We start from the raw sequence: 24,840 nt of genomic DNA, 5'->3' as shown, positions 1-24,840 counted from the left end.
CCAAACACTGTATGGGATATACTTACCCTCAAAAATTTGTTTACCTGATTCAAATCTAAGTGGGAGTCCTATACGTCATCTCAGAACCACAAATCAGGAAAATATGAGCTGTGGGGACAGCCCAGTCCCAATCCAGAGCCCAGGGTCCTGGGCCAAGGAGGACAAGGCCCTAGCCCAGAAATGTCCGCGTGCAGCCACCTCCTCCGTCCCGCCCCCACTCCGGGAGCTGCTTGTGGGTCCCGCCTCTAGGGTGGCCTAGCTGATGGCCGGCTCCTTCAACAGAGTGGCTGGAACCAGGGTCGCCTCCTGGTATATCCTCTGGGAAAGGCTTCCCCAGACTGAGCACCCACCTCCCCTTGTGTGGTTAGAAGTTGGAAAAAGAGCTCCATTCCGGCTGTGAGGAGAAAACACTGGATGAACTAGAGAATAGCAGTAGTAAAGGTACAGTGGCACTTCTGTCTGTGAGAAGTCCATCCTAGAGGCCAGTGCAGGCGCCTCCTAGCACCGGGACAGAGCAGGAAACCTGGGTGCAGGTGGAGATTCTGCCTGCAGATCTGAGATAAGACACCAGTGGACCTGCAGACAGGCAGGCAGGGCCAGCTCACCGTCAAGATGCCTAAAGCAGGGGCTTCCCTGGTGGCTCAGTAGTAAAGAATCTGCCTGCCAATGCAGGGGACACTACTGAAGCCCACGTGCTAGAGAAAGCCCGTGCAGCAACGGAGACAGCACAGCCAAAAACTAATTAACCAATAAGAAATATACAATGTGTGTGTCAAAGATGGGCCAGGCAGTGACCAGTGGCAGCAGAAGGAGGGCCAGGGAGCAAGGAGCACAGGGAGGACAGGACAATGCATAGTCTGAGGACAACCTGTGCTCTGACAAGTGGGGACCCAGAAGCAGAGCCCAGAATGGGAAGCAAAAACACCCAAGAAGCCAGCCAGGATGCCCCATCCCCACCCCCAACCCTCCCACCAGTGCTGAAATGCACTGATCCTCAGGGCCTAGGAGCTCCACAGAGGATAGACACCAGGCACATCACATCCAAACATAAAGAGAAAAATCACAGTCGGAAAGAAAAAGATGTCGTGTTTGGGGAACACAAGTGAGAATGACAAACTTCTCATAACAAACAAGAGAACCCAAGAATAAATGGGATATCGAGGATGCCGAGAGAAAAAAAGCCAACCTGAAACGTTACCGTTGTTCCATCGCAAAGTCATTTCTGACTCTTAAACCAAGTTAAAAAAAATAAGTGCTTGAGAAACAAACGTGGGGTGAGGACTCAGCCATCAAAATCCAAGAGAAACAGTCTCCCTGCCCAGTCCATCCATCTGCAGTCTCCCAGCCCGTCTGCCACCCGCCACCCCCACCTCATCCGCTCCCACAGGCAGGTCCGTCCCCATCAGGTACCAGCTCAGAACTGCCTCCACTTACCTGACAGCCTCCCTTGCACCATCGTCAAGACACAGAGCTTGCTCCCCACGACCCCCAGGTCCCTGGAGCCAGACCAGTATGGGGTCCACCAAATGACCGGCACCTCCTGCCACCCACCCACGTGATCCACCACAAGGCACCCACGGGGCTTCAAACCAAATTTAATAAATAAAACAGCAAGGGGGTCAAGGCAGTGTCACTTCACAGTGTGGTCCTTGGTGGGGCAAGGGAAAGTCGAGTCCAGCCCTGTGGATGGCTCAAGCCAAAGCCCCCCTGGTGACACGGGGTGGGAGCGCTGCCCTGCCCCCAGAGGACCCCACTCCCATTTGTAAACAGAAACATAAATAAAACAAGGCGGCTGGGGAGGAGAAGGCCCAGGACCCCAGCAGTCCCGCTGGGACCTCAACAAAAACACAACCTCCTTGGTCAGGGAAATGGGCTGGAGCCAGGCCCCCGGTGCAGCTCAGAAAGGGCCTCGGTGCCGAGGGGTGTGAGTCCCGTGTCCTCAGACCCACACCCGAGGCAGCCAAGGACCCAGGAGGTGGGGGTGGGGTGCGTAAAGTGCAGCTTTTCCTGAAGTGGAGAGCGGGCAGACAGCAGGGCAGGGCCAGCATCGAGGTATATGGCTCTGCGCCCCACGGGGTTTGGCACCGAGTAGCAGCTGCCCCAAGCCTGGGCCGGGACGGCCCATGGTCCAGCCGGGCACAAGAGACGAGTGAGCAGAGTGCTGAGGGTGCCCGGCAGAGGATGCTGGTGGGCCGGCGTCCGGCCTGTCTCCCCTGTCCTTGGCAGGGCCTCTGCTGCTGGACAGGCTGGCACTCCAGGCCCGACCGCCTGACGGATCCCAGGGTGGGCGTGGAACCTGGGTCACGTGGTGTGTGGCATGGGAGGGCCCCGCTCACCCTGGTCCTCGAAGAGTTCTGAGCAGAAGAGATGCCACCCAAAGCCCGCAAAAAAGGGAGGGGTCGGGAAGACTGACAGGCAGGCCTCACAGGGGCCCCAAGTCCAGTCCAGCTACACGCCTGCCTGTGGCCAGGGATCAACAGGTCATCACGTTACAGCTGCAGGGGAGAGCGGGAGAGATGGAAGACATCAGTGCAGCCCCCAAGCACCAGGCCCACCCTACCTCCCAGAGACCCACCCCCACTGCCGACAGCCCCTCCCAAGGCAGCAAGGCCTGGCGCCCAGGGAGGGCTGGCGGCTCGCAGGGCCAGGAGCAGCCTGGCACTGGCCCCGTGTGTACCTTTTTGGATTTTGAACCGTATGAATGTATTACCTAGTCAGAAAGATAAATAAGCCAAATTTAAAGTAGAGAATAAAGCTAAAGAAACCAACAGCCTGCTTGGGGGCCACGCCTCCCTCGGGCCCTGGGGCAGCCCCTCCCGCCGGCCTCAGCGTGGCCTGAGGTGGGCGCACAGCAGATGGGGGGTCTGGGGGACCGCACTCACTGTGACAGGGGCTCCGAGTGCAGCCCAGGGGCCGGGCATGCAGGGTGGGAGGCCAGGAAGGGGTTCACATCCCCAATGCCGATGAGTCCAAACTCGGCCACCGACAAGGCCACTTGTGGAGGGCCCACGGTCTCCTCAGGTTCTCCATCTGTGTCTTCGTGGCTGGAGACGAGCGGCAGTTCCTCAGGCAGGGTCAAGTCCACGGCCAGCCTCGGACTGGCACCAGGCTCTGGAGCGGCCATGGCAGGCGGGAAGAAAGCCGGCTCAGCCAGGGCTGGGGGCCGCCGAGGCAACGGCAGGGCTGAGGGCTCATCCAATGGCAGGAACGAACGAGGCCCTGGCTCCGAGGATGGGGGTACGTCAAGGGCCTCCCCAGGCTCGCCAAGACTCCCAGACATGCTGCTGCCCATGCTCAGGGTCTCTGCAGGGGGAGAATGTAGCTGCGGCCAGGCCCCCATGGTGCCCACGCCCAGCCCCGTCAGGTCAAGGGCAATGCAGCCATAGCCCTCAGGCCCAGAGGTCGTGATCACCTCAGGCTGTAACCTGTGTGAGCTCCAGCCTGCTGGGCCCAACAAAGCCAAGGACCCTCCTCACAGAACGCTCACACGAACGTGTAAGACACACGAGGGGCCTGACTTGCGGGAAGGACATGACCCTGTTCTTCAGGGTGGGCCAAGACACAGCAGGTTCACAGAGAAGGTGAGGGGAATGCAGACGCCTCACCGGGCACACCAGGGACCCAACTGCACTCTGGAGCCGGAATAACGGAATCCCTGCAGACGCAGAGACCAGGGTTCTTGTCCCCTGTGGTCCCTTCACAACTGCACTAACCACCTGGGCCTCATCCTGCTCCCACACAGCCCTGGGCCTGGATGCCAGAGGGGGCACACCACCACCCTGGGCTCCCACCCAGGGCCACAGACCACAGAGCTCCCCCCACGTGCAGAACCAGACCCCAAGGGCACCGCGTGTGTGAGATGCCTTATGAGACCATATGAGTGGAAGGACAGGGGCCCCAGACCCCTGCTCTTCAGTGTCCACTGGCCCAGGTTGGAGACCAGGGAGGAGGGGCCCCAAGGACAGGGCCTGCCCCCTACTCACCTGTGTGCATCTGGGCCAAGCGGTCATGCTCAGGGCCCGGGCCGTGGGCAGCGGCAGGCAGGGGCAGGGATGGTGAGGAGCGGGGGCGGCCAGGGCCGTCAGGGTCACTGCCCTCCAGGTCCTGGTCAGCATCCCTGTGGGGAGAGCCAGTGAGGGCTGGGGCTGCCTCAGGCCCAGGGCCCTCCCAGCACCCGTGGGCGCCTGGCACGCACGTGTTTCCTGAAGGGCCGTACTTCCGGCGGCCTAGCCGTGTCTGCTGAGAGAAGTAGTCGTAGCGCTCGGACTTCTTCCACAGGTAATAGTACTCCACGCACTCGCCCACTGACCGGGTGCGCACCTGCAGGAGTGCCAGTCAACTCAGCCCGGCCCTACCTCCCCCACTGCCTGGACAGCAGGGAGGAGAGGACCCCAGAGCAGATGCCGCAGACGGTGGCCCAGCTGCTGATGGCAGAACCCACTGTTGTGCCCAGAACGTGGGACCTGACAACCGTGCCCAGGAGGACCTGGGATGAGAGGTACAGGACATCCCCCCACCCCTAGATGCAAGACTGACTGGCTTCCTGGAGGCCAGCATCATGGCTGACTAGAGACTCATATGGGAAGAAGACCATGAACCCTAAGCCAAGTGCTCAGGGAAAGGGGCGGGGGGTGGGGGAGTTGGGGGAGGGGGGTGGGGGGAGGGGTGGGGGGTTGGGGGAGGTAGGGTCGGGTGGGAATGGGCCCATACTGGGGGTTTCAGGAGCAGAAGCAGTCCCCATGGGAAGACCAGTGGGCCCGCGCATGCTGGGCCTGGTCTCAGGCCCATCCCTGCCCACAACAGCCCCACATGGGCCCCACACCTACTCCAATGCTGTGAGGGAGATACTGAATCCCCAGCCCTAAGCATCCCATGGAGGGGTGGGAGGACCAGGCCTGCCAGCCCTAAGGGAGCAAGATAACTGTCAGGGATGACAGGCTGGAGGAGGAATCACGTGAGAACAAGAGGGAGAGTCAGGCTCCCAGACAAGCCACAGGCACCCAGCCAGGCAGATGTCTGTGTGTGGGGAAGGCCAGGGTCGTGCCATAGGTCAGGGAGCCACAGGCGGACAGCACCTGAGCAGGACATGGGGAGACCAGGTCTGGATGAGAGGGACATGGGCTTGGGGAGGAGGAGAACAGGTGTGGGGAAGGGCATGTGGACCTGGGAACTGGCAGCCGCTCTGGCCACACCCCGTGGGTGCCATGGCAGGAGAACCTTGTCCTTGGGTAGAGTGAAAGTGGAAACCCTTAGTCCCCAGGCAAGGGAGTTGAGGGGGAGCGCAGGGAGGGCTGGAGCTGGGGAATCGGCAGTGAGCACGGATCCGTCCCCAGACTGGAGCCTTTCGGGGAGAGCGGGGAGGAAGCCGGCAGCCGCGGGCGGCGGGCGGGCTGCACCTTGTTGGCCTGGATCAGGTGGAAGTTCTTGCCGTGCACGCGGAAGCCGTGCTCGAAGTGGCGGCGCTCCTCCTCGCTCCAGGCGCACAGCCCGTCTGCAGGGGGTGGGGCAGTCAGCGGCGGAGCGCAGCGGAGGGGGCCCCCGGGCAGACCGGCGCTCACCTCGGACCACCTTCACGTTGAACCGCAGCCTCCGCAGGGCCTCCTCCGCATTGAAGTTGCACTTCACCAGCTCGTACAGCGCCTGGGTTGGGGGGTGCGGGGTAGGCACTGAGACCTCGGCCTGCTCACCTGGGGCGGGGCGGGGCGGGGCGGGACGTGGTCCACATGCGGCAGGGACGGGGAGCTGGACGGGGTCGGAGCGGCCACTCTACCATTTCCCATCACCAGCGGTTTCCAAGTGAACTCGTCACAAGCACAGGACCGTGTTGGCTCCCGCCCCTCTGGCCCGGCAGCCCCTCCACCCCATGGGCAGCCCACCTGCTCGCTGTCCTTCACGGCCTCTCCCTCCGGAAGCTGAGACCCAGCCATCTCGTGCCACCTCCGCTTCACCGCCCGGTACAGGAACTCCTCCACCTCCCTCTCGGGAAGGATGTTGGGGTCCCAGAGCAGCTGGTCTTCATTCTCATAAACTGTGCAGAAGGGGCAAGGTCACGTGTGGGCACACAAGTCACTTCCTCGGACTACTTCCCAGGAAGCCCAGCAGGGCAGGCCAACTTTGCCCCTCCAGAGGACAAGGGCCTGACTGGTGGCCTGGGCTGGGCCTCCACCTGTGCCCCTCAGGGTCAGCTCTGGGCACCAAGGCGGGAGCAGGGAGAGGCCAGTGGGGACCAAGTGGCCAGAAATCAGGGCCAGCTTCCTGGAGGAGGTAGCAACCAACCCGGGGTTGGAAGGGGGACTTGTGACCCTAGCCTTTGAGAAGGCAGCTGCAGAGCGAGCTCAGGGAGGAGAAAGCGGGACCAAGGGAGGAACACGTGGAGCCCAGACTCAAGTACAGGTGAGACCTGGGTGAGAGCCTCGCTCAAGCCGGAGCCACCCAGCTGCCATAGCCCTCAAGTCAACACCACACACCAGCCAGACTTCCCCTCAGGCTGCAGTCTGCATCCAGTGGGCAGCCCCGAGCTGGGCAAAGCACGTAGTGGAGAAGAGGCAGACGGAGACCCCAATCCCAGCACCTCTCAGTTATCCAGGGAAGAGCCGCTGGGACCAAAAACTAAACCACACACACAAGCCCAACACCCAGCGCAGCGGCTGAAGACGGAACACACTCCAGGCTGGACTCTCTCCTGTGGGGGACCAGCAACTCCAGGGCTGAGGCTCAGGGACCTGCAGCCACTTCTCTCCACCTCCAAAGTCAACCCGAGTCCCAGGCTGGACCAGGGGGGTCAGCCAAAGGGGAGAGAAGGCCGCTCCAGAGAAACAGTGACACCTGCCACCACGGCTGTGTGTTGACCTGCCACAGCAGGGTGACAGGAACCACGTGACCACACCTAAGTCCACGGACAGTGAGATATCAGCTGACACGTAGGATTTCAATATAACCACAATCCATGAGGTAAGATGACAGCAGAAAAGAAGGAAACAAATAGAAAGCTGCGAAATTTCAGCAGAGAACTGAAATCCATTCAAAAGAATCACACAAGTTTCCGAGGGCTGGAAAACACAGTGTGTGAGTTATGTACCACCAGGTAGCTTCAACAGCAGCAGATAACGTGATCAGTGACATCACAAAGAATTTTGTTCAAATATATCAAACTGCAGCTTTAAGAGAACACAGTTTGAGCAGCGAGTGAGAGGGACAAACACCTGAGACGTGTGTGACCGAGCCACAGAGAACAAGGCCACCAGCTCTGGAGAGAGGCAGGCAGGAAGTCCACTGGCAACCCTGACCCACAGAGCCAGGAGCTCAGGGCATGCCACAGTCTGAACCCCAAGAAACAGAGGAGAAGGCAGACGGGAAGTAAACAATCTCAATGGAAACAGACACAAAAAGACAATGGGGTAAAGTTGTCTAAGTGTTGAAAGGATAAAGCCTGAAAACCTAGACTTCTGCACCCATGAAAATAGTCTTCAAAAATGAAAGCGAAATTAATACTTTTCAGAATTCATTCACAGCAGAAAGGCACAGGGAGCACTGGAGAGAAAGTTCTCCATCTCCTGGCCACGAAGGCTGGAGGGATGGATCGCAGCATGTGGGCGCCGTGGGCAGAGACGCTCGCAGCTGCGACCTGCTGGTGCGAGCGAGGCTGGGGAAGAGCTGCAACGAGTCACACTGTCTTGAGGCCCCTGAAGTGAAGGGGAACGGGGGCGCATGCATGCAGAGCCAACCAGGGTAACCACTGGGAAAGTGACACAGACATTAAGACCAGAGTCCAAAGAGGACAAAACAACAGAATAAATTACCTGATGAATCAAAGACAGGACAAAATAAAGGAACAAAGAATAGATGCAAGAGGCAGAAAACACACAGCATGACGGCAGACATGACCTCCTACTTGCAGGGGTGGCAGGACCTAAGGATTGGACTCAACATGCAAACAGACAAAAATCAGATCCCAATATACTCCATTTACAAAACTACACTTTGTGCATAAGAAGGCAGAAAGGACTGTACTGTGCGAATGCCAGACAGACATCACAGGAACATTCACAACACCAGCCACAGAGCCCAGCCCCCTGACCCCAAAGGACGGAAAACAGAGCACAGCCTTGGGCCTCAGAGAACTCCAGCGCAACAAGAGCAACAGAAGGGGAACCAGAGAATCCGCAGCGTTCATGCTTCTCAACAACCAGAGTCAGAGAAGGTACCACAAGAGAAACTAGAGAACAGGACGAAGCTAAAGAGAAGGAAGGAGGTAAAGATGGAAATAAAAGTCAGCTACACAGAAATCAGATGACAGAGAGACATCAACAAACCAAAAATTAGCTGTCCCTTGTGAAGGGCAATAAAATTAATACAAACTCCAAAAAGTCTGATCAAGAGAGAATACAAAACAAAAAATGCAAATTACCAGTATCAGAAGCCAAAGAGACATTACTACAGGTCCTGTACACGTTAAGAAAAGAATAAGAGAATATTGTGAACTTTCTGCTGAAAAGTGAACAATTTAGGTGAAAGTGACAAACTTCTCAGAAATACAACTTATCACAACAGGAACAGAAATGCTAAACAGACTGATGTTTAGTAAATAAATTGAATTAATCATTCAGACTCTTCCATACACAAAAACATCTGAACTGAACCCCGAGCCCACAGAGCATCACCACAGAACCCTTCCAACATCTAAAGCGGCAGCAGTAACTGTCTTACACAATTCCTCCAGGCACTAAAAAAGGCACTTCCCAACCATTTCCCGAAGATGTGTGACCCTGAAACCAGAGCCCCACGACAACAAAATGAACAGAAATAACAAGCCAGTGTCTCCACAGACACATGTGCAAAACCCTGTATAACGAAGGGGCTGACAACATGCACCAGCCCATCTCGGCGGCGGCAGTGCTCAGTGGTGGCCAGCGCAGTGTGGGGAGCACAGACCAAGCCTCCAGGGAGGACAGGTCAGGGTCCTGCAGTTGTTAGGGTCTCGCACGCCTCTGGTCAAAGCATGGGCTCAGCTCATGCACACAGCTCAAGCTGTTCACATGAGCTTCTGTTTAAAGACACCTCATTTCATACATGTTGTGGGCTCACTAACACCGAGTTCACAGCAAGAGCTCATGCCTGGACAAAGCTCACCTGACACGCGTTTTCTCTGACAGGCACGCCTTAACCTTCATGTGCTCAAGATCCCAGAGGGCACCCAGCACCACACCTGGGGCCGCTTTAAACAGCGAAACACGAAAACCACAGGGTTCAGTGGACGCGAGTGAGGTTTGTGATGACAGCTGAGAGCTGAACAGAGAAGGAAGCTTCCCTGGGTCAACCTTCCTGGGAACGTGTGCTCCGGACAACTTGATGTTTCTACCCTTGGCACAAGTGCGTACCCAAAAATGACCCTGAAAGCACTACAGGTGTTCATTCTGGGCTCACACATTAACTTTAGCCATGGGGTAAAAGCACAAATACAGAATCCACAAATAAAAAGGAGCAACTGTACACACATGTATCATTATCATAAAAGACAGTATTTTGTGACTTGCTACAGTTTACTCCAGAATCCAAGGCTGGTTTAATGTCTGAAAATCTACCAATTCACTACATCAACAGAACAAAAGAAAAAAATGACCACAGATGTAGAGGCAGAAAAAAAGTATCTGACAAAATTCACAGCAAAAATTGTCTGCTACTAAAATCTAATAAATGTAATTCTATGGTTACACCAGGAGAAGGAAATGGCAACCCACTCCAGTGTTCTTGCCTGGAGAATCCCAGGGACGGGGGAGCCTGGTGGGCTTCCGTCTATGGGGTCACACAGAGTCGGACACGACTGAAGTGACTTAGCAGCAGCATGGTTACACCAAGTGGGGAATCACTGAACACCTCCCCGAGTCTGGGAACAAGACACAGATGTCCTCAGTCACCACTTCTTTTTACTTCTGTTGTGGAGTCAGTGAAATGAGGCAAGAAAAAGAAATAACACATACAAAGATCACAAAGAAAAAAGGTTATCATACACAAATGATATGACTGGTTACATTTAAAAATGCAAAAGAATCTACAAGGCGTTAAAATTAGTAAGCGAATTTAGCCAAGTCCCTGTGTACAAGTTTTAACTAAAAGAATCCAAACTGCATTTCTGCTAGCAAGAATCGCAAGACTGTTACCCTTATAACTGAAACTGACGAAATTAAAGAATGCCAAAACAGAGAAGTGGGCCACACTCACAAACTAGAAGCATCAGTATCCTTAATACGTTGCTCCTCCCCAAATTAACCTTAACAGCCAACCCAACCCTAATCAATCCCAGCAAGCACTTCTGGGCCAAAGGACAAGCTAATCTGAAAACTTCTGTGCATGCACAAACAAGTTACAAAGTTGGAGGTTTCACAGCATCTCAGATTTATTTCAGAGCTGCAACAATTAAGACAGAGTGGTCAGAGGATCCTGGGTCAGAAAAAAGAAAACAAGAGAGACCCCCAAAGCAGAGGGACCTTGCTGACACTGATCTCTGATAGAGATACCCCTGTAATTCAGTGGGGGAACGATGGACATGTCCATGTGCAGGACTTGCGGGGGGTGGGGGGCGGGCAGTCAACCCTGACCCATACCTCCAACCCACACGTTAAAATTAAATTACATCACAGACACCAATGTAGAAGGGGGTCTGCAGACTCCTTAGCACACGAGCAAATTGTGGCTAAAATAAAGACAAGCTAGACTTCACTGAAATCAGACCCCACTGATGGGAGAACATGCCTGCAGTGCACACAGCCAGCCATGGACACACCCAGGACACGGCAAAGCAGGAGAGGAAGGCACTCCTTCAAAGGGGAAAGGCTTGAGCAGGCACCTGCAGGAGATACTGAGTGGGAGGAAAAAGCACTTAAAGCCACAGCAGGGCCCACTCCACACCCACCAAGACAGACCAGCCAGGGCTGAGGATGTGGAGCAACTGGAACTCCCGCACAGCTGGCAGGGCCCGCAGTGCCCACGGATGATGCTCCAGGAATAAGCGTGAGTGTCCACCAAGACAGCACACCACAAACCTCCAGAACACCGACTGGCTAGAGGAGGAGTCAACACAGGCATGCACACAGGGGACCTGATGCCGCAGCGCCCATGGTGCACACACTGTGTGGAGGGGCCCCTACAGGGAGAGGCCAGCTCCCGGCCCAGGGATCAAGGGCAGACCTGCAGAAGAGCACAGGCTCAGCTCGCGGCCTCCTCTGGGGAGATGCCATATGCTAGCACATCCTGGGACCCGGCTCAGCCACGGCCTCCTGTCTCCCATCCTTCACCCAAACTGCCTATTAGGAGCAAGCACATCCCACCAGCCCACATCCAAATTCGGGCCCTGGGAGGCATTCCCCTCTTTACCAAGGGTCCCCGGCTCCCTTGTCTATTCCATCCCCCAATCCCAGTTGCCGAATCATCTCAAAAAAGCCTCTGAGCTCAGAGTGCCAGCTCAGGGCATGCAGGAGCCCTGGGGCAAAGAAAAACAGATCCTAGTCAACAGGCACCTGCCTTCACGTCCCGACCTCAACACCTACACACAGAAGCGATAATTTCTACCTCAAAGAATGGAGGCCCAGCTCTACATTCCAGTGGGATCGACAGACAGAAAGACATCAAGTCAGATGGCAAGTGCCCTCAGGAACAGGGCAAAGCAGAAAAACACAGGTCTTTGGCAGGCGTGCGGGAAGAGCCCCGGATGAGATGAGGGACTGACCTGTGGGCGATGTGGGGAGAGCCCACACACCCAAGAGAACAAGCGCAGCAGCCCTGGGCGGGGGCTCGGGTTAACTTCAGGGCCCATGGCCAGCCAGCAGGGAGGGGAAGCTACCTCCCAGAGGGCACTGCAGGTCGGCTGCCCTAGGTGGGCACCTGAGCTGGGCCAGGACTCTCAGGCTTGCTCAGAGGACCTGGGAACCGGCTCTGGCTGGACACCAAAGTCTTTCCTGGAGGACTGGGTGGCATTTCTCCTGCTCCCTGCCCCCCAGCTCCCAGGCCCACTTACTCTTCTCACCATGCCGGTTCGAGTGCAGGTTGCTGAGGTCAGCTTGGAACTGAGGCCCAACCATGATTTCCTGCAAAGACAAAGGCCCAGGAGGGTCAGGGTGGACAGCAGTGCTGATGGGGGCTGTGGGCCACTGCCCAGAGCCAGGACTAGCTGAATCTGCCTGTCTGCTCTGAGGCCAAGCCTAGGAGTGTGCAGGTATGTGAGCAACACTGTGTCTGGCATAGCCAGTCCTGTGGTGGGGTGGAGGGAGTGGGGGAAGCCCCGGACAGGACCAGGGCCACAGCACTCATGCTCGAGTCCAATCCAGAATCAAAGCTGCTCACCTTCTTACACTTGTTGGCAGGAAGGGGGTCCTCCTCAGCATCTGATGAGCTGGAGGAGCCTGGCTCCTTGTCCGCGTCAGCCAGGAAGCAGGCTTCGGAAAATGAGAAGCAGTGAGGCACGTGCCCTCTGCCAACAGACCCTGGCAGACCCCGGGCCCCCACCCCACTCTCCAGCCACCTGACCCCCAAGTGTGCCCCTCCTGAGAGGTGGTGGGCCCAGGCCCCAGCCAGAGGATGAGGCGAGAGGGCACAGAAGCAGGGTCCACAAGGGGCTCTGCTGCGGTCGTAAACCCACTGGGGGCTGGAAACAACACCTCCTGCTGCAGTGCACCACCGGCCAGGTCACGGCCCAAGATCCCCTGGACTTAACAGACATTCAGCCACAAGAACCAACACGCTCCCCGCTCGCATAAACCCAGGTCACCAGCCTCTGCACAGGGATGGTCCCCAGAGGGGCTCCAGCAAGAGCAGGCACCCCAGGGGCCCCGAGGTCTGAGCCCCCAGCAGCTCAGGGGCAGAAGCGGGGGTCACCTACATTCACTCTGACTAGGGAAAAGGTCGGAGGCCTCGTGAGAGGTCACAGATGGGGTGAGGTCATCGGCCGAGGACTGTGTTTCTTCCTCTTCTTCTCCTGAAAGCAAATCCTTCGCTATTTGGTCCTTTTAACAAGAAAGTAAAGAACATTTTTGTGCTTTGTTTCTACGATCTCAAATAACACTAATGATAATAGTGTGGTGGTGCCAGTGTGGATGAGCCTCGCTGGGACCCCCAAGGGACTGCTCTCCCCAATCCCTGGGGGCTGCCAGCCAGGGAGGGGATGTGCCTCTGCCTGAGACCTAGGACAGTCAGAACCCCTCCCCTCTGACCCCACCAAGACCTGCTCAGGACCCGGTGTCTCTCCCTCCCAGGGCCCTCCCCTTGGCCACACAGACCCTGGGTGGGCGGCCCACACTTCCTGACCACACCCCTACCTGTCCAGGGCCCTCCTGCCCAGCCCAGAAGCCTCCCCTCACCTTGTCTAGGGTCATGTCAGGCAGGTGGGCTGCAGCATCGCTGCCCTCGCTCTCCTGCTCCGAGATGGGGTCCGAGGTCTCGTAGCCGTACAAGGCCAGCAGCTCGTCAAGGGGCATGTCGCTGCTCTGTGGGGACAGGGCTATGTCAGGGGCACTGCACTGGGGGCTCTGCCCCCCTGCCCTTGAGCCCATCAGCCCCACGACCAGTCCCAGCGGTTCACTCCAGCCAGACCCCAAGTCCAGCCCTCATCTACCAACTTCAGCGCCCCCAGAGGGCATCCCAGTCTTGGACCAAGGAAGCAGCTCCTTCGAGAGAAACCACTGACTGCTTGTCGCCAAAGTAAACCTTGGCATAAACGTTTTCGAGCAGAATATCCCAATTTTGGAAAACTTGGATTGGACAGCATGAAAATAATAAACCCCAGTGCCCACTGTAAGGCTAGAAAGGGAATATAAAAGGCAGGCGTTTCCGCTTTTGCTTTGGATATTATACGTTCTTTCTTTTCCTTAATCAGTGAATAAAAATTGTATCTGAAGAAAAAAATGTTTCTGGCTGCACCATGTGCCTTCCAAATCTCACTTCCCCAATCAGGGACTGAACCCGGTGTTCCAGTGAGAACACGGAGTCCTGACTGCCCAGCCCTCCAGTGAGAACACAGAGTCCTGACCACCCGACCACCAAGGAGCTCCCCTGAAGGAAATTAGATAAGGTATTCAGCTAAAGAATAGCTGGCTTTTTTTTTTTCGGTTACTTTTGAGAAGCTTTGAATTCAAGTTGACCTCTTTAAAACTGTCTTCTCCTGTTTGAACAGTAGACATGTTTTGGTTTTTAGACCACATTAGTACTAAGTGATACACGGCACCAAGCTAAATAAATGTCTAGTGACTACTCTCTGGTCCCAGTACTTGAAAGACATCTGGTGAGGTCAGTGTTGACGTTTAACAAACTGAGGTCTGTGTGCCCCACCTCCAAGCTGACATGACGAAGCCCGTTATGACTGAAGAAGTCCATGCACCTCAACCAGAGAATAGCCCCCGCTTGCTGCAACTAGAGAAAGGCCATGCACAGCAACAAAGACCCAACACAGCCAAAAATAAATTAATTAATTAAGGCTACAGGAAAGGGCCCTGACCCAGGAGGCCAGTGTTCTCACAAGAAGAGACCAGAGAGCTTGCTCTCACCCTGGAGAGGCCGCACAAGAAGCCGCATCTGCAGCTGAGCAGTGCCCTGCGGACATGCCAAGCCAGCCTTGGTCTGGGGCTTCCAGGCCCCAAACAGCACAAAAATAAACCTGCTGTTTAAAGCATCCCATTCTGTGGGACTGACACACGTGTGCTCTCTAGATTTTACATGGCAGACTCTGTGCACACGCACAGGACTTACACATCATGGAACCAGCACCCAGCCAGCATCTCATCCACACAGAAGGTAACAAGATCACACGAGTCAGGACCACTCTGGGGTCAGGGCTGCCAGGGTCAGGGCCACCCCAGGGTCAGGACCACTCCAAGGTCAAGACCAGTGGACCCTAACACAAGGAAAGAGTTCATCGGATGTGGCCACAGAGTCCAGCCCATGAGGTTGCCACCTGTCGCACTCTGCGGCAGCATCAGAGAGCATCCACAACTATGTCAACAGACTGGTAAATACTCCTGCCTTTTCCATGAATAGATCTGTGAGAGGCAAGACTCACTCTCTAACCTAAGAGACAGGCCACAGCAGACGGACATCTGCCTAAAGACAGCATTTCACAGAGATTTACAGAAATATAAAACTATTTCACTCTTTTCCCTTTTTTTTTTGTTTGGAAAACAGTAATATTTTCACAAAAATGTGTTATTTCTACTTACAATGGGTTTGCTGCATCACCTACATAAACAAAGCTCCTTGAGATCATCGCTAATTGTTAAGAACACAAAAGGGGAGTCTGGAGTCAAAAAGCTGGAGAACAGTGGGCTCACTCTCCAGGCAGGCTGGTCTGGAGCCCAGCACCCCACGAAGGCAGGACCGGCTGGTGCGGCCGGGCCTCTGCTGACAGAGCCAGGTGGGCTCGGAGACTGAGAGGACACATGGAGCAGCTGTGAGGCTGCTGCTGCCCTGCCCGCACTGCTGGATACCTGGGAGACGAAGTCCTTCTCCAGCTCCTCCTCCGGCTTCTCTGGGCCTGGTGCTGCACCCTCGTGCTCCTCCCGGACGCCGTAGTTCTGCGACAGGATCTCCGCCAGGTGGAACTGATGGTCCGCAGAACCCATGGACACCACTGTGGGGGATAGCAGCCCAGTGAGCTCTGCACCTGTCCCAAACCTCACGCTATGGCTGAGACCATGGGGCAGACAAAGCCTGGGGGCTCTGGGGCTGTATGCACGTGTGTGTATGTCCACACAGCCACCCAACAAATGCCCCACCTTCCTCTGGTCCCAGCCCAGTAGCTGGGGGACTTGACCAGATCTGGAGCCTTCCCCAAAGACCCAGGATGTGCCCACTGCTGAATCTCCATGCTGCTCCTCAGTACAGTGACTAGAAAGGACACAGCCAGGTCTCACTCAACCGCAGCAGGGAATAGTGAAGGTCTCCATGTGGGTCCCAAGAGTAACAGTAGGGGCTGGAGCCTCCGGAAGCCAGACAGGAGGGGCTGGTGGCCAGTATGGGGAGGCACAGGGCCCCCAGACAGAGCCCACCCAGCATCCTCCCTCCTGCAGCCCCCGCCCCCAGCCTGGGGGCAGACCTGGCCAAGAGGGAGGTCCTGACCACCAGCTGGCTTGCCCTTGCCCCCACTGAGGCCCTGGTGACCCAGGGAGGGGTGGGGGGTAAGGTACCTGCTGTGGTCTGCAAGTTGGGCTCCCCGGGGCACAGACCGTGAGGCAGGCAGGAGGCCGCACCAGGGCTCTGCCTCTCCAGTGAGGAGGCCTGTGGAGGAGAGGGGCAGGGTTAGGGCCCGCGGGTGGCCAGATGGCCTGGCCATGGTCAGAGCTGACCCCCCAGGGTATATCAGGGTCACAGGAGCAACCTCCACTGGCTAGGGGTGGGGGCACAGTGGGCCAGACTTTCAGTCACAGTTGGAGTCCAAGTGCCCAGGCAGAGATGCTCAGAGGGCACAGGGCTGCCACCACTGAGTTTGGACCCTCCTCCAGGTGGGAATAGCACCTGTGGGCACCATGAGAAGCTCCCAGAACAGCCAGCCACCAGCAGCTAATCACGGCCAGGACACAGTGTCAGGTGACCTAGGCCCACACACAGCCCGGCCAACACCTGCAGCCAGGTGCTGACACCACAGCCACGAAAAGGGCCCAGCCTTCGAAACGTCATGTTCAAAACGCAAAGACCCACTACGGAGAAATCTGGAAATTCCTTCAAACATAAACAGTTACCAAATGGCCCAGCAATTAAGTCTATTCCTTGGTACACACCCCAAAGAACCAAAAACATATGTCCATACTAGAAGGTATATACATGTGCTCACAGAAGCGTGACTCACAACAGCCCAAACGTGTAAACACCTAATGCCCATCAACAGGTGAATGAATAAAGAAGACACGGCCCATCCTCATGATGCAATATTACTTGGCCGTGAAAAGGAGAGAAACCCTGACACTCGCTACCATGTGGACAGATCCTGAGAACAAGATGCTCAGGGAGAGAATGAGACACAGAAGGACACACAGGATGTGATTCCACTAATGGCAAACATCCAGAACAGTCCAACCCACAGACACAGAGTGGGTTCCTGGTGGTCAGGGGCTGGGGAGGGAGTAACTGTTGACGGGGGTGGGCTTCTGTTGGGGTGATGGAATGTTCCAGGTAAGGGTGAAGGTTTCAAAACTTTGTGAACATACTAAAAAAGACCGAATTCAACATTTTAGATGGGGATATTATGAAGGACATAAATTATACCTCAAATTTTTAGAACTACATAAAATAAAACAGTACAACAGCTACCATTATCACGATGTTCAAAAGCTTATTAAGAACAAGAAAACTAGACCAATGACTTTTATAAACAGAACCACAGTATTCCCCAACAAAACACGAGCAAATTGAATTCAGCAGCATGCAGAGAACACCACACAGTGACAAGGAGTGGCTCAGCACAGGGATGCAACACACAGATGACACCCAACGCGACAACTGACCACAGCACAGACCAGATACACACCCATGGCATCATCTCAGCAGACGCACAGACACAGCACCTGACTGAGTCCAACACCCTTTCATGATGGAAACACTGAATACACGAGGTCTGCAGGGGAACTTCCACCCAACCCCAGCTACTGCCGCCTCCCCAAGACCAGGACACTGTCTACACAATGCCGTCCTGGAGATTCCAGTAGGCAAGAAAGTGAAATGAAAGGAATCCAAGTTGGAAAAATATGTAATGACCTGGGACACAGAAGATACTAAAGAATCCACTGAAGAAACTGGAACCAGTAAATGAGTTCCGCAAGGCTGCAGGACATAAGACAAGCCACAGAAACTTTACTCCTATGCAGTAGCAACAAACAATCTAAAAAGAAAACAAGGAAGACAATTCCATTTACAACAGCACCAGAAAGGATAAAATACTTAGAGATGAAAGGAGCAAAAGAAGTCCAAAACTAATACTCTGAAAAGTGCAAAGAATGTTAAAAGAAACTAAATATCCACATAAAATGGAAAAACACTATATTCGTAGCTCAAGACTTACAACTGCTAAAGTGTTGATGTTCCTCAACTCATCTAGAGGTTCAATGACAGGCCTACCAGAACCCCAACTGACTTCCACACAGAAACTGTCCCAAAAATCACAAGAAAACTCAGGGACCCTGAACAGCCAGAACCATCTTGAGGGGAAAGAACGTTTCCTGACCTCAAAAGTACTGCAAAGCTACAGTAATCGAAACAGTGTAGTGTTGACATAAGGCAAGATATTCAGATCAAATTAACAAAACTGAGGATTCAGAAGTAAACCACATATTTACAGGCAAGCAAATTTTTTAAAGAGTGACAGAAAAATTCAAGATGTAATAAACAGTCATTTCAACAAATTGTGCTGGGACGCCTGGCTATGCACACACAGAGTAACAAAGCTGAACTCCTCTCCCACACCACACAAAAATTCACTCAAAATGGATCAAAGACCTCAAATATAAGAGCTAACACTATCAAACTCTTAGAAGAAACCAAGGCAATGAGTCTTTCTCACCAGGCAACGTTTTCTTAAGTAAGACACAAAAAACATAAATAACAAAAGAAAAAACAGATAAACTGTATTTCCTCAAAATTAAAACTTTCTGTGCTTCAAAGGGCAGCATCATGAAAGTGCAAAGGTGACCCACAGACCAGTAAAAGGCATGTGCAAATCACGCGGCTCTAAAACCGGACTTGTATCTAGAATACGTAAACAATTCCTACAGATCATCAAGAAAAAGGAAACCGGATTTTTAAACAGGCAAAGCCTCCAAAGAGCTACACACACAGCCAATCAGTACATGGAAACAAGGCTCGATGTCAGGAGGGCAAGTGAGTACACTGAGATCAGGAGAATATATGACACCAAGTGTGGGGACGTGGACCCTTGGGAGGGGACCTGCAGTGGACAGTGCAAGGAGCACACCTGGGGCTTGGGGGACCCCTAACACACCGCCCTGGCACAGCGTCAAGCGTGGAAGCCGGTGAGAAAGCAGAATGACCACCTGCGTGCAGGGGCACACAGTCTACTGACCAGCCCTTCACCCCTCTACCCATGAGGCACCGCCTCCAAAGGTCAAGGCCTTCCCTCTGCACTGACCACCCCGCTGTTCACACCCTCCAGGGGACTCCTCACAGGGTTCTCCCGCGTGACACACACCACCTGCCTAACAAGCTGCTTGTTTCTCCCTTGTGAACCTGCCCTTGTCAGCCTGAACCACGGGGCCCCAGCCGGGACCCAGTGGGGCAGAGGGAAAAGTCAAGCCTCTCCTCCCTGACAACACCCAAGAGAAGCGGAAATCTTGATCCACATTGAGACCTGTTCACGAGTGTTCACAGCAGTGTGGCTCACAATAGCCGAAGGAGGAAAGAACCCAAAGAGACATCAGGTGGAATATCACTCAGCCCCAAAAAGGAGAGAAGCCCTGACACTCGTTACTACATGGACGGACCCCGAGAACACGATGCTGAGTGACAGAAGCAGACACAGAAGGACACAGGGTGTGATCCCACTGATGGGAAACGTCCAGAACAGGCCGATCCACAGACAGTGGGCTCCTGGTTGTCAGGGGAAGGGAGAGGAGAAAGATGACTACGGAGTACACAGTTTCTTCTGGGCTGGTGAAAATGTCCTAAAATTGACTGGTGATGCCTGTGCAACTCTGACTATATGAAGAACCACTGAATCGGACACATTTAAATGAGTGAACTGAAAAGTAAATGAACTACACATACCTCGGTAAAGTTGTTCACAAAAAAAAAAAGATTAGAATAGTTAACTAAACTTCAAATTTTAGAAAAAAGTTTAGTAAGAATTTCCATACTGATTTCCTCACTGAGTCAAGAGGTTGCATAATCATTTTCATTAGAGAAATACGGGACTTAAAACTCCAAAAGGTCAAGTCACGGTAAAGCTCACACAGCATGTAAATGGTACAACTGCAAGTGCAAACTCCAGCACTGAAACTCAGAAACACTTAACAGAACTGTCCCTCTTTTTGGGAGCATGAACAAAAGTACACAAACGGTCAGTAAAGCCACAGAAAGCCAGGAGGCAGAGCAAGCCAGGGCCCTGGAAACACCAAGGTAAGGAGAAGTCTGAAGCTTGCCAGGAGACTAGCCCAGTTCTTAGTGAGGAAGTGTAGGGGAGCCCCCAAGAGCTTGGCCGGGAGCACCCCAAGTTATAAGAGGAAGTGCACAGGGGGAATACCCCAAGTGCTCTCTCAGGAGCATACCAAGTTCTATGAGGAAGTATACGGGGCACCCCAAGTGTTCGGTGGGAGTACCCCAAGTTCTAAGAGGGAGGAGGTGCCCAGGGGCACCCCAAGTGCTCTGCCGGGAGACCCAGAGTTCTAAGAGGGAGTCCCCCCACACAGGCTGCTTTAAGAAGGTTAGCCCCTCAACCTGGGGCAGGAGGTAACAACACAGGGAGCGAGGGAGCAGCCTGGACACAGCACCGGAGTGGCACCCTCACCCCCTCCAGGAAGGGGCCAGCAGCCTGCAGGCCACAGGCCACCTGCAGGTGCCAGCCCAGAGATGTTCCTTCTGGGCAAGGCCCAAGCATGAGGACAGCGGCAGACAGTCAGAGAAGGGCTCGGCCCAGCGCCCCCTCCACCTTGGGGTCTGCCCTGGGACGTTGGCAGGGGAGCCCGGACAGCAGCAGGGGGAACAGTGGTCAGAGGACAGTGGGAAGGCCAGGTCTGCTCAGCCTCCCCACAGGCCTCAGATCCCCAAGCTCACCTCAGGCAGCTCTGAGAGCATCACGGTTGCCACTATACCGACTTTCAGGCCAGGCCCAAGCACAGCAGTAGGTTCCCAGCGTCCTGTCCACCTTACCCTACCCCCGCCCTGTTCAGAGCACTCTGGAGCCCAAGGCCCCCGTTTTGCAAAGGTGGGAGAAGGAAACAGATGAGGAGCTGGCTAAGAGCATTCCAAGTTAAAAATTTTTATAAAGATAAAAGGGGGGAGAATCAGGGTTAGAAAGAAGGAAAGACAGCACTGTGGGGACTTGGTCCCCAAGGCCACTGTGGGGAGGAAGAACAAGCCCAGGACGGGGAGCTGCCTTGGCCTGGGGCCCAGATGGGAGGGAGGGGGCTCAGTCAGGAGGGAGGAGGGGCCCTGCCCTGCCTTCGGTGGAGGCTCAGACAGGGTAGGGGCTCAGACAGGACAGAGGCACAGCTGGAAGGGTCAGAGCAGTGCCTGGGTCCAGCCTACCCACAGAGACATCAGGGTCCATCCTCCACTTGGCGAACCAAGCACCCCACCCACAGGCTCTTCCTCCAAGAATGGGACACCCACATGCCTTCCTTCCAGAGGGGGGTCCTACAGCCCCTCCCTGTGCAATGGCCAGGCCTGGAACTCTGGTGGGAGGGATTCACGTGACCCCCAACTCTAGGCTGTGAAAGGCCATATAATTTCCACTAGCCGCCACGCTGTGAGGAAGCACAAGTCACAAGGGCAGGCCACGCTAGCGTTGCAGCCACACGTGGGCAGCTCAGTCCAGCCACCAACCAGCCACAACCACAGGCGGGACCAGTCAGAACTCCAAGCTGGGACAGGTAGTTAAGAAGCACTGGCTGCTTTGAGAACCTGACTGCAGAGGTGGCTCATCACACAGCAGCAGTTAACCAGAACCCCCGCCCCCCCAGCCGGTGTGTGGTCCCACTGGGCCGCCCAGCACCTCACTGCTGACTGACAGCCCATGCAGCATCTGCTCTGGGCTGGGACGCAGGAGGCCCCAGGGGCACAGCAATCAGCAAACAGGTTCTGCCTTCTAGTCTCAGCAAGTCACCCACCTAGTTGGGGACACTGACCAACAGCAGATGTGCAGGGTACTGAGGGGAGAAAACAGGGTGGGGACCCTGTACCAGAGATGAAGGAGGGCCTGTGTGGCTGTCTCCACACAGAGGCCAGTAGGGCAGCGGACACCACACAGTGAGGCCACCATGGGTGCAGATGTCACAGGGAGACAGGAACCCAGGGGTGGAGAAGGCGCAGGGGATCCTCGGAAAACTGGTGAGGATCACAGGGAAAAGACGCGCTTTACCCTAAGGACAACAAAAAGCCGTGTCTTAAGCACAAGATACAGACAGTGGACTCAGCTTTTTAAAGACTAAGTTGGGATCCGCGAGCAAAACAGTAAGAAGCACCCCACCTTTTCTCAGGGTGCTGATGGCTACCTTGGTGATGAGAAAAATCAGCACTCACTGCTTGGTCAGGAATCACCATTTGTATTGTTCAAGACAGGAACTGCACAAGGTTCAGCCTCTCCGTGGAAGCACAGAGCCAAGATCTTGTGGGACCTCAGCTCAGAGACTGGCCCAAGACAGCGCAGCATGAAAGGCTCCAGAGACAGGGGCACTCTCCCGGGAAAAGGCCAGCCATGCCCACCACCACTGGCATTTGCATACCTGTTGTCCCTCACTGCCAGGGCCTCAGGGCCTCCCACTGAGTTGGCTTTCTTTTTTAGAAACCAGCTCCAATTCACCCCAAACTGGACACCTGGCAGCCCTGACAGGGCAGAGTCAACAGCCAAACCACGCACCACTCGGGGCAGGTTGGCTGGGGAGTCTGTCCCACCCACCTGTCACACGGGGCTACCTGCCTGGCCAAGGCTGCTGGCCCCTAAGGCAGACACACACACAGACAGCCAAGCCCCTGCTGGGCCGTCAGGAGACGTGGCTTCTACCTCTATCCCACAAGAACAGCCACTGCCCAGGAGGCCTGTTTCCCCAAATGCCCTCTAAGGAAAGAGAACTACTCTGGAAGGGCCCTCTGGGTTCAGCCACCTGCATATAAGACAGGAATGGGTTGGGGAAGTCTGGCCTTGCACTGTTATGCCCACACCCTCTTTGGCACAAACGCAGGGCCTGTTGCTGCCCCTGTGAAAGTCACTGGTGGGAGAGAATGGCCAGTTCCACCCTCCACAACACCCACGCACTCAGCGCCAGGACATACAGCCCAACGTGGCTCCCCGACCAGGCCGAGCATCCCAGGACCCGGGCGGGTGTCTGCTCCTCTCCTTTGGGCCTGGGCAGCCTCACCCACTGCGAGAAACACTTGCTGAGTCCAGGGACCTGCCTAGAGTCCCCACATTGACCGTCTGCGCTAAGACTCACGTCTGCTGAGTCCCTAGCAGATGCGTTATTCATTTCTTCCTCTCTAGAGCCCTAAAAAGGTGAGAGCAGGTTCGCACTGCTTTATCCAACATTCCAAAAAGCCCTCAAAGTGAAAGTTTTTCATCCCTGGTTCGACCCGCCCCGAAGCTACCGGGTGTCTGGATCTCGACGATCCCAGCTGAGTTTGTTCAAGCATCACAGCCCGGAACCTCACAGATTCTCAAATCCGAAACACTCTGAACTCCAACATCGGTCCGGCCCCAAGGATTCGGGGTCTTGGGCCCGCTTTGCGGACTGAGAGAGGAGGCTCCGCGAAGCAACTTCAAGCCGCGGGAAAAAGCTGCCCTCCGCGCCAGGCTAGCCCCAGGTGGGAGCTCGAGTCTCGCCCGAGGTCCCGGGATTCGGCGGGAGCGCGACTTCGCGGGACCAGCGCCGGGGGGTGGGGAGTGGGTAGGGTTAGAGGGGGCAGGATTCCGCGAGGTCAGCAGCGGGGGGTGGGGGCTGGGGGCTGGAGGGGACACGACTCTGCAGGGAGAGCGCCTCGGGGAGGGGAGTCAGCGCCGCTAATGCGGTCAGCGGGCGGGGGTCCGGTGAGGCAGGGTCCGGTGGGTAAGCGCGCTCCGCGAAGTTCGCAGACGCGGGGCGGGCGCTGGGGGCGGGGGGCGGGAAACTGCGGCCGCGCACCCCCTCCCCGCTCCCGCCGCCCCCGCTCCACCCCGCGCCCCCGACCCCCGCGCCGCACATGCGCACTGCCGCCCGCGATGTGGCACCCGGGAAGGGGGGGGCCGGGGCCGGGGGCGACCGCCGATGGAGCCCCGCGCCCCTCGGGCTCCGACAGGAGCTGTACTGCGGCCTGGCTCCGAGCCCCGGCCCAGGGCCTCGGCGCCTGGGGCCCCCAAGCGGCCCGGCCAGGCGGCGGGGGCGCGGGCCGGGGCGGGGGCCGGCTCCCCCGGCCCGCTCACTCACCTCCGCCATGGCCGTGTGTGCGCGGGAGGCGGCGGCCGCGCCGGGATCCCCGGATGCGGGGCCGCCCGCTCATTGGCTGAAGCGCCGGGGCGGGCGGGGGGCGCCTGGGCGGGGTCGGAGGCGGGGCCGGGGCGGGGCGCGAGCCGGCGCGTAGTAGGTGCGCGGTCTGGGATGCGCGGGTTTCGGCGGAGCTTGGCCTCGGCTTGGAAGGTGGGGGCACCCTGGATGGAAGTGCCGATTCCTGATAAGCAGAGCTTAAGCGCGGGTGCCCAGTCCTCCTTCCAAGCCATGGTCCCCCCAAGTGTTACAGCTGAGGACCCTGAGCCCCGGAGAGACGCCCCCGCTTAAAAGGACTGAAGTCTGGGCAACATGGTTCTAGAACTTTCCGCACGTTTGCACCAGTGACGACGGATCTCACTGGGGGCTTGGAACCCGAGTGCTCGGTGTCAGCAGGGGAGGTGGAGCCCAGCCCGTCCGCTGGCTCTGGACCTGTTGTTGTCATGAGTTGTATCTAATCGATGAAACGTGATGGGCCTGTGCTGGCGGCGAAGTGCGTGAACCAGAGGGCCCGGACAAGGATTCCCCATACCTTGCGTCTCAGAGATGTACTGAGGGCATCAGGGTGGAAGATGTAGACAGAGGGGCAAAGCAGAGACTAGGATGGTGGCTGGAGCAGAGGTGGAGGGCTGGGGAATATGGGCAGAAAAAAGAGGAGGCACACAGGTTTCAGGCTCACACA

General features: G+C 56.0%; 1 protein-coding gene across 4 annotated transcripts; it reads right to left on the bottom strand.

The window, feature by feature from the left end:
- Nucleotides 1–1,578: 1,578 nt before the first annotated feature.
- MIER2 (MIER family member 2) lies at nt 1,579–24,151 on the bottom strand. 4 transcript variants are annotated; one of them, XM_055429497.2, is made up of 15 exons: nt 24,102–24,151; nt 16,167–16,257; nt 15,468–15,610; nt 13,350–13,475; nt 12,872–12,995; nt 12,337–12,428; nt 12,011–12,080; nt 5,877–6,028; nt 5,559–5,640; nt 5,397–5,491; nt 4,196–4,320; nt 3,984–4,117; nt 2,883–3,303; nt 2,678–2,710; nt 1,579–2,495 (listed from the first exon to the last, which is right to left on the bottom strand). In XM_055429497.2, exons 1-14 carry the CDS (start codon nt 24,108–24,110, stop codon nt 2,707–2,709), a joined length of 1,668 nt encoding a protein of 555 aa, XP_055285472.1. In that variant the 5' UTR covers nt 24,111–24,151; the 3' UTR covers nt 1,579–2,495; nt 2,678–2,706. The 4 variants fall into 4 exon arrangements, with proteins under 4 accessions (XP_055285472.1, XP_055285471.1, XP_088694855.1 ...); XM_055429496.2 differs by lacking the exon at nt 2,678–2,710; XM_088838729.1 differs by lacking the exon at nt 2,678–2,710 and having other exon boundaries at nt 2,883–3,219.
- Between the last annotated feature and the right edge of the window lie 689 nt (nt 24,152–24,840).

The sequence above is a fragment of the Moschus berezovskii genome, chromosome 8 (assembly GCF_049115385.1).
Source record: "Moschus berezovskii isolate FMDL1 chromosome 8, NW_MosBer_1.0, whole genome shotgun sequence".
Lineage (NCBI taxonomy): Eukaryota > Metazoa > Chordata > Mammalia > Artiodactyla > Moschidae > Moschus > Moschus berezovskii.
This window is presented reverse-complemented; position numbering and strand designations above follow the sequence as displayed.

What these genes read in the sequence shown, in the direction of transcription:
- MIER2 (XM_055429496.2), bottom strand. An exon ending in CTGCCAACAAGTGTAAGAAG is followed by an intron (nt 12,081 to 12,336) that starts GTGAGCAGCTTT and finishes TTGTCTTTGCAG; the next exon opens with GAAATCATGGTTGGGCCTCA. An exon ending in CCGTGAAGGACAGCGAGCAG is followed by an intron (nt 5,641 to 5,876) that starts GTGGGCTGCCCA and finishes CCCCCAACCCAG; the next exon opens with GCGCTGTACGAGCTGGTGAA.